The 13332-nt window shown below is 40.1% G+C and overlaps 2 protein-coding genes and 1 long non-coding RNA gene across 3 annotated transcripts in view; 2 read left to right on the top strand and 1 right to left on the bottom strand.

Annotated features, from left to right (window-relative positions):
• Window positions 1–5073, bottom strand: part of LOC138964297 (uncharacterized) — a 300694-nt gene extending 295621 nt beyond the window's left edge. The window contains exon 1 of the long non-coding RNA XR_011455066.1: window positions 4695–5073. This is a non-coding gene — a long non-coding RNA (uncharacterized lncRNA). The remainder of the gene's footprint in view (window positions 1–4694) is intronic.
• The window catches only part of LOC138964295 (glutathione S-transferase Mu 2-like), a 40374-nt gene extending 35270 nt beyond the window's left edge, over window positions 1–5104 (top strand). Inside the window, exon 7 of the mRNA XM_070336212.1 lies at window positions 3865–5104. Within this exon, the coding sequence (XP_070192313.1) occupies window positions 3865–4059 (195 nt within the window). The 3' untranslated portion in view covers window positions 4060–5104. The remainder of the gene's footprint in view (window positions 1–3864) is intronic.
• Window positions 1–13332, top strand: part of LOC138964292 (queuosine 5'-phosphate N-glycosylase/hydrolase-like) — a 114711-nt gene that overhangs the window by 3904 nt on the left and 97475 nt on the right. The window lies entirely within an intron of this gene.

The following is a 13332-nucleotide window of genomic DNA, read 5'->3' as shown; positions in this document are numbered from 1 at the left end:
ATTTGACCTACAAAAAAAAAATTTTCGCCTGGAAATTGCGTGGGTTACGGTTTCCACTTTCTACTTCGATCTAGTTAACTTATGGAAACTTGTAATTTCAAACTTTCATGTTTGCATATTTATTTATCAATGTTGTCCACATGCAAATTGCAATAATCAAGTTTTAGTTCTTTTCTTTGGAAATAAAAGACATTACAAACTATGGTTTCCATGTAACTCACGACAGTATTATCTCTATACACATAAACCCAGTGAGCACAGATCGAAAACTTTTTGCTCACTTAAATCTTTCTATCATGTATTAAAACCCAAAAGGGTGCCCAAAAGGCTAGTTGCTACATTTGACCTACAAGAAAAACTTTTGCACCTGGAAATTGCGTGGGTTACGGTTTCCACTTTCTACTTCGATCTAGTTAACTTATGGAAACTTGTAATTTCAAACTTTCATGTTTGCATATTTATTTATCAATGTTGTCCACATGCCACATGCAATAACTGAGCTAAAGTTCTTTCCTGTGGGATATTGAAGCCTAAAGTGGAAACCATGTAACCCACGACATAGAGCGTACTGCATGTGTCTAATTGTCATTTCTAAAGAAACCCCGATATGAAAGGTCCTCTCTTTGACAGAAAAAGATACAGGCATGTCTTTTGCACTTAAAAAAGAGTATTTCACTCAATTCAGTCCTACTTTTTTTCCTGGTGTCCATGTCCCATAGTTGTGACCCAGTATCTAGGATGTGCACATATAGATATGTTTGGATTAAAAACACGTTCAGAGAGTTAAAACGAAGAGAGGTACAGAAAAGCGTGCTATGCAGCACAGCGCAACCGCTACCGCGCTAAACAGGCTCGTCAATTTCACTGCCTTCTACGGACTACGGTCATTGTGAAAAAATGCTGTGCGTTCTGTTTCATTCTGTGAGTTCCACAGCTTGACTAAATGTCGTGTGGTATTATGTGAAATTAATATGTAAAGCGCTTAGAGAACGTCAAGCGCTATATAAATCTCCCCATACAATACAATATTAAAAAAAATAATTCTGGCAGACCTCAGATATAAAAACTATGAGAAGCAGGTGTACAGGCACATGGTCCGTAAAACTTCAAATAACATGGCACAGGTCATGTAAAGTCATAACCACCATGTACCACCCCTCGCCCCATCCCCCAGAGCATCCCTGAAAGTCTCACATATGCTGCACTAGCCTTTGGCTAGTACCTCTGAAATTTTACTAGCCAAAGGAAATATTTCACTAGCCAATGTAACATCGGGCTTTAACCAAAATTAATATCCCCTCCCCCCCTCCAACCCAAACCTCGCAGCCACTTATCTGCAGATCGCAGCGAAACATCAACATTATTAGCACAAAAAAAGGTATAGACAGAACACAACTGACTGACTTTTCGTTGCTGTTAGATGTCCGAGTCAGTCGCATCGTCTTCGTCATGCTCTTCGTCCAGTTCCGGATCAAGTGACGACTGTCACAGTTCAGTACAGGTCAGTCCTTTGGCATGACATGAACAGTGACCCGTCCAACATTCACTCTTCTGGCAACCACAGCGTGTTAATTTTGACGTAACTGTCTCTGGTAATTAAAGGAGGGTCATTAATCCAATTGACAGTCGGGTGTCTGTTGACAACTGTTCAACCCATTCCTTTATCAACGGGGCTCGGTGCTGTCATCCTGGCTGCTGTTGCTCGTCTCCAGATTGCTGTCAGGTAGTTTGCCCGTGCACAGTGGTTCTGCATGCAAAGCGCCCTTGTTTGGTGGCAGCGTGGCATCGCAGAGGTACGTCTTCTTGAAAATAGTATACCGGGTGCCATTGACGTAACTGTTTTGCCAATTACCTGAAAGGCAGGGTTGTTCACCACGAGCTGAAGCGGCCCCGTCTTCCCTTTTCCTTCGAAGGCAGTGACTGTGTCACAACCTGTGCAGGCCGCAGACGGCTTCACAGACTTCTGCACAGAAGTGTTTGTGCGCTTCATGAACACGGACCATCTTCTCATTCCCACCACCTCCTGTCACCAAGTAGACAGCACAGTTGAGGGCACTGCAAAACGTCAGGCAAAGGAAAAAAAATCAGAGCCTGCACTTCGAACGATGGCACCTTCGTGGGAGGTCAACGCATGCTTGGCATGTAGGATCATGCAAGTGTTGGCTTCATGGTCAAATTAAAAGGTTCGCCTTCTGCTTCTCTGCTTGCACGAGGTGGTGTCACGAGTGCTGATATCATCTTCGCCAGTGGCATTCACGCCTTGTTGAACGACAATACCATTCGTGTTGGGCCCTTTCCGCTCTCCGTTTCTTCAGAAAAATTGTTGGTTTCCCATACACACGTCCTTGTTGAATCCAGCAGGAATGTGTACTTCTCCACACATTTGTTTTTCTGTTGTGTCATGTTCAAGTACTTGAGGGTATGAAGTACAATGGCCAAGTCCATTCAGTCTGTTGATGGTCTTGGAAGAACCACACAGATGACGGATAGTAAGACCAAGGCAAAAATGCTTTGGTTCGAACACGCATCCGTTGTGAGCAAGGAAAATGATGTCTTGGGCAATGCTTAACCGTTTCCTTATCTTTTCCTCAGGTATGTCAACAAAATTCTCAATCAACATCATCGGACCCATTTGTGATCCATGCCAACAGATTTAAAGAGTGATGACGGAACCACTTCCCCAGTCATCTCTTGTGTCAGGTTGTCTGCTGTAGTTTCATGAAACATGTAGTTTCAGACGACAGAAATCAAAAACAAAATTAATAATGAGGTTCTTAACGCAGGTATCTTCTGTTCCTGTGGAGGCAGCCAATGTGCATTCTTCAAACGAAAAATATACGCAAAGCTTGATTGGCCGGTGTCATCGTGCAGAAATCAAACTTGAAATCTGATTGGCTGGTGTCTAAGGCCGTCTAGAGGGAATACTCTTTTTCGCGCGATTTTTTCAAACCGCGCTTAATTAGCTCCCTTCCTAGAAACTCCCCTAATAAAACCCGGTCCCCGCAAAAACGCGAATCTTTTACTTTGAGGCCTTTGATTGTAGGTATAGAGTATAACTTCATCATAGCACACACAAAATGTTATGTCCCCGCAGACTGCACAGGAGTTGAAACAATAGCTCTCTCCTGTAAATGGACCATTAAACTGAAAGTCTCCTTTGAGTAGGTTTGTATAGGAGCATTCGTTTTAGAAGAAGATTGTTACTGGATGGCACTTTGAGCCCAGAAACTGCTTTGGCAGACATGTATATTGTTGGGCAATATATTGACCACAACAATAAACAGTACGGAGGGGAGGGGAGAGTGTGGAGGTGGTCTAGTTTAATGAGAAAGAGGAGGTGGTAGTACTTGGTATTATCTTAGTACAACTGACCCACAACAATAAAAGGAAGGGGAGGGATGGAGAGACGGTACTTGTAGCTGGCGCACAATGGGGTGGGGATGGGGTTGGGTGCAGGCAGCAGAGGGAAAGTAAGTCAAGCAGGAGAGAGAATGGGGTAGCTACTGTCTGACGGTTCCTTTCATGTCTGTAGACTGGGGTCAGTGGCAGGCGGTCCTTACTGACAGCTACTGCACACCTCCTAAAGAGGTTGGGGGTAGGTGGTACAGCCTTGGCAGGTCGTGTCTTGACTCGCATTTGGCGAACAGATTTGCGATTTTACTCGCCAGGTCATTGTTTCTACTCGCCATGGCGAGTAAACTACTCGCCACGTTCAGGGCTACAGATTCCCTCAAAACGAAAACTGAACAATGTGTGTATAACACAGACTCTGGAATGTATGAACGATATTAGTATCATCAACTTTCTTAATTGATTGAAGGGCTGATTGTCAAATGATTGATTGAAGGATTGATTTCCCATCAGGTGACGGTGGTCGACTTCCCCATGTACGAGCTGCTGGACCAGCACAGACTGATGATCCCAGGCTGCTTGGACAAATACCCCAAGCTCACCGACTTCATGAAGCGCTTTGAGGCCTTGCCCAAAATCAAGGAATACATGGCGTCTGACAAGTTCATGAAGAGGCCCATCAACAACAAATGTGCCAAGTTCAAGTGAACACTGTACGAATCCTGTACATAGAAAGAAAAAAACCAGAGAGAAAGTTGCTTGTGTGCATGGTGGTTGCAAGAGATCTCGGTACTGTCGCATGTCGAAAGAGAGAACAGCATTACTTCACCTTGAGATATTCTGCAAGAAGGACGCATTGAAAGTATTTGTGGCACTCTGGAAATATTCGCATTTTACCGACCAGGATTGGCGGATGTGTTATGTTACTTTTCCAGCTTTGAACCGATTCATTTTGTGGCTGATAGGAAATACTGCATTTTAAATTAATACTCTGTTAGCAAGAGGTACTTTGTTACATTTTTTACACCGTTTGCTTTTTAAATTGAAATACAGAATGGGTTTTCATTGATAAATCTTTCTTACATTGGAAAATGTATGCTTTTGTCGATTTTACCATAATGACAGAACCTTTTAGCAAGAACGCTGTCATTTGTCATTTTATAACATAACATCGTTTAGAATTGCTTATGTGTTCATTTCTTTGGCTTTTCTGTTGCTGCTGAAAAGCTGTTTGAAGATTAATCCACAGTTAGAAATCAGCTTAGGTAGTTTCAAAACATTGCACAAATCACTGTTTTTCAGGGGGAAAGATGTAGTTGCTGTGTGTATTGTTTCTTTTACACACTTAATGTCAGCTAACCTGTGCTTGAAACTGATAAGATGGTATGTGTACTGTATTAGTTCCGAAATGTGATGGTACTAGCAACATTTAACAGTGCTGTTTACTTTTACTTTTTTGGTTTTTTGTCAACCTGCAACTTAATTTTGCACAGCAAATTTCGAGAAAAAAAGACTTCAGTTTCAGTGTTTGCATAAAGCTGTGAATGATTAAAGGTTTTGCTTTCAATTTTTTTTTTTTTACAGGCAGAATTTGTTGACACGCTATTTTTGTGCTTTTGTTTGTTTGCTAGTTTGAGTGAAAATTGCAAAATTGATGTTCCAAAGCTTCTGGCTGTTTGGTCCCAGGCCAATCAAGATGTTCAGATTTACAGGAGCTGCGTTTTGGGCAAATTAAAGCATTATTATGAAAATATGTTCTTGTCTTTTCTTTTCGATAGCAAGTTAGTACATGAAGTCAGTGAGTCGGAGTACATGTGCAAGTGTGTTGCAGATTCAAATTAAGACAATGGGGAAGCTAGGTTCACCTTCACCGGGCCGTGGACAACCCAGAGCCTCACAAAAGTGTCTATCTCTAAAACTATCGTATTGAGAGTTTTTGATTGAGACTTCATGTAATCCCCAAACACCATATAACTTTCCTAATCCTATCGACCAATTTTTAAAGGATTATCTTTGTAAACAAACAAACAATGACGTTATTTGAACTATCTGTACACAGTGAAGGCATTTTACGGTCTTTATCCTTATTCGAATAGCGTGTACGACCCATACTCTGCTAAGAGGCGGTAAAGAGTTAATCCCTATTCGGACGCCGTGGGTTGTGTATGACCCATACTTTTTCAGAAAGTATGGACCCATACTTTTTCAGAAAGTATGGGTTGTACACGACCCACATCATCCAGTCTGTGTAGTCCAAAGCGTGATCCGGGGAAGGTTAGGGAGAGTATGAGTGCGTGTGTGTTCCTGTCTGTTGTTATTTAACATGTATTATGATCAGCAACAGAAACGCAACATCAAGAATATTATTGATGGTGATGACTTTCTGATTGTAAAGCAGCTGCCTCTTTGTATCAAGAACATACTATATGGACACACGGAAGCATACATTCACATAATACATGTACATGGAATCTTGTTTCTCTTCATTTATTTGAAGCACCTCTCCAAAAGTATTCACAGTAACGGAAGAAGAAAAGGTTGTGATTAAAACCTGTTATCTGCAATATCAGCTGTACACACAATCACATGCATGCACAATTCAATTCAAAATATCCATGCCAATTTCTCAGTTTCTTTCAAGAAAAATGCTTGTGCAGCACACTTGAGAAATCCATATATTTTTAAGCTTGTGAAAAATAATGTGATAGTTATTCCTTTCCACTGACAAACACTGCAAGAAAATGTCTTTCCCTGACAAAACACAGCAACAACAAGAATTTCAGCACACCAAAAGGACCTGACATCAATTTTGTACTCCATATTCACATCCACAAAGAATATTTTTAAAAACACACCCGCTCTAAACACACTGCACCTGTCACTGACAGTTGGCTCATGAACATTTAAAGAGTAAAAGGAATGTAACAACAGATTGTTTAATCATCCATGATTCTCGTTTGCACAGACATTTAAGCTACTCTTACACTGTGCCGAATTGCCCTTGCGAATAGCATTTTCTAATAATTCACAATCTTCGGGACATGGTCGCAAGACTTTCGTAAATGTTCTTAACTATTCCTTACAATTCGTCTCTTGTTTTGAACATAGCAACTTGCTCCTAATATTCGCAAGGAAGTCATATAGCTATTTTTTTCGCAACGTACTCGTTAGTACTCGCAAGACATTTGTAATCATCGCAATGTATTCGTGGCACTAGCAAGCCATTCGCAACCATTCCTTATGCCTGTCTTTACATTGTGCCGAATATCCTTGCGAATATGAACATGTTGTATTCAGCAAAAAAATTGACACATGGACATGAATAATATAGAAAATTGGAAGCCTTACCAATCCTTGCGAACGTCTTACAAATGGTTGCGAGTGCTTGCGAATGTGTTCCGATCATTGAGAATACATACGCATCAAAATCGCCGTTTAGTTGCAAGACGTTTGCAAGATATTCTTACTGTTTTTAAAACATTCGCAAGCAATTGCAGGCTTTCGCAACATTCTTATGAATTGGGAAGAAATGGTCAAAACATTCCTGAGAAATTCGTAATAAATTCGCAACCATTCGCAAGATGTTGGCAAAATGTGCACGAATAAAATCCTTACGCATGCTTGCGAGCGCTACGCATACCTTTACGATGATTACGAATGGTTTGCGAATACTTACGAGTACGTTGCGAAACATTCAGAATATGACTTCCTTGCGAATATTAGGAGCATGTTGCTAATGTTCGCAAACAGAGACGAATGGGGTTAAGAACATTTACGAATGTCTTGTGACCATGTCCCGATCATTACGAGTTATTGGCGAATTCTATTCGCAAGGGCAATTCGCCAGAGTGTAAGAGCAACATTACGATCAATGCGAATTGCATACTCGTTTTATTCGTAATATGTTTGCAAGCACTCGCAACGTTCGTAATAGATCCATATATGGATTCGTATACAATCGCAATGATCGGTAGACATTCGCAAGCAGTCGCAACCATTCGTATGACATTCGCAAGGATTCGTAAGCCTTCGATTTTTCTCTGTTTTTTTCCTGTCCAGCTGTCTCTTTTTTGGCCGAATACAACATTTTCATATTCGTAAGGATATTCGGCACAGTGTAAGACAGGCTTTACAATGTTATTGTCCTATCCATGTTCTCATTGCTTCAGCGTCTGTTGTATGCATGTTTTCTTTGTGCATTTTGGCTCATGAGCTACGTTTGTGTGAAAATCGCATTATGCTCATCAGCCAGCAGCCTACTAAACATTTTTTAGGTATACACTACAATAAAACATGCATGTTTTGATTGTTTTCTTTTCTTTTTTAACCTTTGCCGGATGCCGCTTTTGACTACACACGCCCGACGATGCGGGTTTGTCTGAACCCATACATTTGAAAGAGGGTTTTTACCGTTTATTTCTCTAATAACGGGGTGAGTTCAGGGAAACCCACAGCGCTACTTCAGTGGGTGTATCGAGTTTCTCCCTTCACCGACTTCTTGCAGGGGAGGGAGAGGGGGAGGGAGAGTGGGAGGGAGAGACTGAGAGAGACTGAGAGACTAAGAAAGAGAGGGAGAGAGAGACTAAGAAAGAGAGAGACTAAGAAAGAAAGAGACTAAGAAAGAGAGAGAGAGACTAAGAAAGAGAGAGACTAAGAAAGAGAGACTAAGAAAGAGAGAGAGAGAGAGACTAAGAAAGAGAGAGAGAGACTAAGAAAGAGAGAGAGACTAAGAAAGAGAGAGACTAAGAAAGAGAGACAAAGAGAGACTAAGAAAGAGAGAGAGAGACTAAGAAAGAGAGAGAGAGAGACTTAGAAAGAGGGACTAAGAAAGAAAGAGAGAGAGAGAGACTAAGAAAGAGAGAGATTAAGAAAGAGAGAGAGAGACTAAGAAAGAGAGTGAGAGAGAGACTAAGAAAGAGAGAGAGAGAGAGACTAAGAAAGAGAGAGAGAGACTAAGAAAGAGAGAGAGAGAGACTAAGAAAGAGAGAGAGAGAGAGACTAAGAAAGAGAGAGAGACTAAGAAAGAGAGAGAGAGACTAAGAAAGAGAGAGAGAGACTAAGAAAGAGAGAGAGACTAAGAAAGAGAGAGATAGACTAAAAAAGAGAGAGAGAGAGACTAAAAAAGAGAGAGAGACTAAGAACGAGAGAGAGAGACTAAGAAAGAGAGAGAGAGATTAAGAAAGAGAGAGACTAAGAACGAGAGAGAGAGAGAGAGACTAAGAAAGAGAGAGAGAGAGACTAAGAAAGAGAGAGAGAGACTAAGAAAGAGAGAGACTAAGAAAGAGAGAGAGAGACTAAGAAAGAGAGAGAGATTAAGAAGAGAGAGAGAGACTAAGAAAAAGAGAGAGAGAGACTAAGAAAGAGAGAGAAACTAAGAAAGAGAGAGAGAGACGAAGAAAGAGAGAGAGAGAGAGACTAACAAAGAGAGAGAGAGAGAGACTAAGAAAGAGAGAGAGAGAGACTAAGAGAGACTAAGAAAGAGAGAGAGAGAGACTAAGAAAGAGAGAGAGACTAAGAAAGAGAGAGAGAGAGGCTAAGAAAGAGAGAGAGAGAGACTAAGAAAGAGAGAGAGAGAGACTAAGAAATAGAGAGAGAGAGAGACTAAGAAAGAGAGAGAGACTAAGAAAGAGAGAGACTAAGAAAGAGAGAGAGAGAGACTAAGAAAGAGAGAGAGAGACTAAGAAAAAGAGAGAGAGACTAAGAAAGAGAGAGAGAGACTAAGAGAGAGAGACAGACAGAGAGAGAGACAGACAGAGAGAGAGACAGACAGTCAGATAGACAGACAGTCAGATAGACGGATAGACAGATAGACGGATAGACAGATAGACGGACAGACAGACAGACAGAGCAATTGACAACAGACATACAGACAGTGAGATACGGACAGACAGACAGAGAGACAGACAGTCTCTTGGAGACAAACAGGCAGACAGACACTGTTCCGCCGCTTTGGTAATTATGGGTGTAGCAGAACCCGCGCCGTCGGCAGAGGGATAGTTACAATCACTACTACTCTTTAAAAGTATGGGTTTGCGTGAACCCGCGCAATCGGTAGTGTTTATGTTAATTAACATAATCAATTAATTTTAATGTTTTGTCATGTACACACTAAAAATTTGCAGACAGAGAGCAAATTAGGTGTGTGAGAGATACTTAAAATTTCAAAACGATACCTTTAATGGTTCCAGAGTTACAATGATTTTAGTGTGTCTCTGGGTACAGGTGAACCCAGGAAGCACGGCAAAGGTTAAATTAACTGTAACAACCAAGTGACAGCTGCATGAATCCACACTTCAAGGGTCAAACACATAAGCAGTAAAACTATGTTGGAAAATCTCTTGTAGTAACAGAAAAGATCTGGATATCAAAGAATCTATGAGAGCCAACAAGACCAAAATGTTGATGGTTTTACATAAAAGTGCAGCAACAATTTTTCTAAGTTAAATTCCTCCCTGCTGTGCCCTTTTAATCAGTTTTGTAACTGCACCTAAGAGCTTTTCACATTTTCACACTAAAATGCAAAATTACATGAGTTTTTTGTTTTACTAATTTATTTTTGTAATAACATTACTTCATTCCTTGCAGTAAACATTCTGGAATGCTAACTGGAATAATAGCTATTACCACTAAAACATGCACATATTATATGTACAGTACAGAAAATACATTATACATGTACGGAAATGACTGATAAATAAAGATTTTACTCTTTACACCTTGGAACATTTGACGGCAAAACACAGGCAAGTGTACACCACGGTAAGAAACAAAGATATTGCCACATAAAAAAAGAGAATCTCATCTCATAATTAAATATCAGCATAGAAGACAACAAAAATGTTTGACAATCGCCTCAGCTGCAGCCATTTAAAACATTGTTTAAAAATCAGTAACAAAAACAGAACTTCTAAAGTGTACAGCCATCTAAAACATCACCAGCACAGCAAAAATTAAAGTGAACAACAAAAGTTCAACAGCATACAAAAATCACAATTTATTAAAGTTACAAAAACTGCCAAGAGACGTTCTTTCTTTCTTTATTTGGTGTTTTACGTCGTTTTCAACCACGAAGGTTATATCGCGACGGGGAAAGGGGGGAGATGGGATAGAGCCACTTGTCAATTGTTTCTTGTTCACAAAAGCACTAATCAAAAATTTGCTCCAGGGGCTTGCAACGTAGTACAATGTATTACCTTACTGGGAGAATGCAAGTTTCCAGTACAAAGGACTTAACATTTCTTACATTCTGCTTGACTAAAAGTAAAATCTTTACAAAAAATGACTACATTCTATACAAGAAACACTTAACAAGGGTAAAAAGAGAAACAGAATCCGTTAGTTGCCTCTTACGACATACTGGGGAGCATCGGGTAAATTCTTCCCCCTAACCCGCGGGGGGTACCAAGAGACGTCAAAATATCAAATATCAAAACTCTGTAAGGAAAAATCAGAATGTCTATAACACATTAGTTCAATGGAACTGATGCCTGCTGTACATGTATATCCTCATTAACCATAAAAGTAGTTATTGTGTGTGTGTTTGTAAACAAGATGCAATGACTTCCTTGTAGTTTTTCACGTTTACCTACAGAATCATAACTGTCAAATTGTGAAGTTTTTGTCTGTCACTGAATTCAAAAATTAGTAAAAATTCAACATAACTTCTGTGATAAAGAAACCTCTAAATCATTTAACGAGATATATACTGTAATATATGTAACAACATCATCATACAAATTTGAAAGCTACTACATGTACTCTGTGAGACTAGCTGCTGCTGAAAAATATATGCTCAAAACAAAGACTCCTATTTGCTTGCACAGGAATGTCTTAGACCGTATCGTCAGAAATCACGAACTCAAAGACTTGATAAATGCTTACTGCAATTGATTGATTGATTAACTGATTGCCTGATTTATTCATTTATTTACTGACTTCAGCTGCCTAAAATAGCGTCAATGGCTCACCTTGCATTCTTTCTTGGATTTTACTTTAAGTAACACTGAAACTTGTAACTAATTAAGATTTCAACTTCTGCTCGTTTACTGTTAAGCTTCATAATTTGTCCTAATTTGCTACACTATATGTACACTGTGAAAAAAAAATATGCACAAATATTTGTCCAAACTACGCAACACCAGCACCACAAGACAACGCAGACATTTCAAAACCCCCATCTAGGACATAACTCATCTTATTTACAACTGAATAGAATTGAATAAAAACAAAACCCCAAAAGCATGCAAAAAAACACAAACAATGAAAGACACAAGACCATCAACATTCAGATGTTATCACAAATGAGACATAACCACAAAGATGCCGAGTAAATGCTTTTGATATGAGATCAACTTAATCATTAACGTTCACAACTTGCTTCTTACTACCCTCCGAGAAACTGTTGCTTCCAGATCAACTTGTGCCAGAGATTAGGCCTTTGAAATTATGTGGAAAACAAAACAAACAAACAAACAAACAAACAAGCAAAAAAATAAACTAACATACAATCAAATGTAGAAAAAGTTACACTAACACACAAACAGCTGCATTATTGCCAAACACCTGTCATTTCTAGTATACAGACGTCTTTGATTCATGCAGGTATTGATTAATAAGAAAATAATTATGTTGATATAGAAGTGCACTTGGTTACTTTCCACAATTTCTTTTTTGAAAGATTACTTGTCTGCCAGACATAAGACAGTTTTTGATTTGATCAATATCAGGAGTGCCGTTAGTAAAATAAATACCAGACAAGATACAGTCACGCCTGCCCTTGCGACTATCTCTTGAAAGCAACCAACTGCCCCGACAACAATATACAAAGAATCTCAGACGAGTTTCTTTGCTATCACCTTTCTGAGGAGGACGAAGCGAGACCACATCACCCCCCTACTTCGCTCCTTGCACTGGCTCCCTGTCAACACCCGAATCTCCTACAAACTGTCCACTCTGGTCTACAAGTGTCTCAACGACTCTGCTCCCGAGTACCTTCAATCCTCCCCGGACCTGTACACCCAGCCCTCCGACCGTCCCCTTCGTTCTGCTGCTGACCCACTCCGCCTTCACATCCCTCGCTTGAAACTTGCATCTGCTGGTCAGCGTGCATTCCCCTCCGCGGGCCCCTCCGTCTGGAACTCCCTGCCGCTTGAGCTTCGCCAGAGCCCCTCTCTTGACGCGTTCAAGAGTAGGTTGAAGACTCAGTTCTTCCCGTAGCTGGCTGCGACTTTCATGTTCGACGTGATGTGTTGTGCCCCAAAAGACATTCTTGTGCTGTGCTCTGTGAGAGGTGTTTTCTTTGTGTTTAATATTATTTTGTTTGGACCTAGCTATTGATGTGTACATTGTTGTTAAACAGTTGTTTGTTGTATGTGTATCAGGGTTTGCTAGTGTGTGATAGGGTTCGTGTCCGTCTGTAGATGTTAGTTTCTTTGTTAGTCCTGTGTTGACAACTCTTCGACAAGCGCTTAGAACTGTACCCACGGAATACGCGCTATATAAGCTTCATATTGATTGATTGATTGATTGATCTATTGCGATCACCTGTCTATAACAACCACTCTTGGGCGTTCTCTTGGGTAGTCGTTAGCAACAGGTTCGACTGTACAGTATATATATATATGCCATGATAATAACAGGTGCATCACACAGAAAAATCATTCAAGTACATGTAAAACATCTATTTGCATCATTTTTGCCACAGAACTAATGATCAAAGGTAAAGAAAATACGGCAATACCTTATTTTATTTATTTAAAAAAAAGAAGTCTGGGCATTTTTGGCATCGAAAATGCTTAGAGTAATTGTGTTCAAGTCTTTCTTTTCTTTTTCTCTTCTCTACGAAAAAAAAACCCTTTACGTTTTCTGATCAATAACAACCACTTAAGAATAGAAAAGGGAAATAATCACATTCTCTGTCCAGTTACTGAGACGCTACTCCTGCAGAAATCAGCAAGAATCTTCATCTACTCTCTCAGCTAA

The sequence above is a fragment of the Littorina saxatilis genome, linkage group LG4 (genome assembly GCF_037325665.1).
Source record: "Littorina saxatilis isolate snail1 linkage group LG4, US_GU_Lsax_2.0, whole genome shotgun sequence".
NCBI lineage: Eukaryota > Metazoa > Mollusca > Gastropoda > Littorinimorpha > Littorinidae > Littorina > Littorina saxatilis.
Note: the sequence above shows the minus strand (reverse complement) of the source record. Positions and strands in the feature narration are given on the sequence as shown.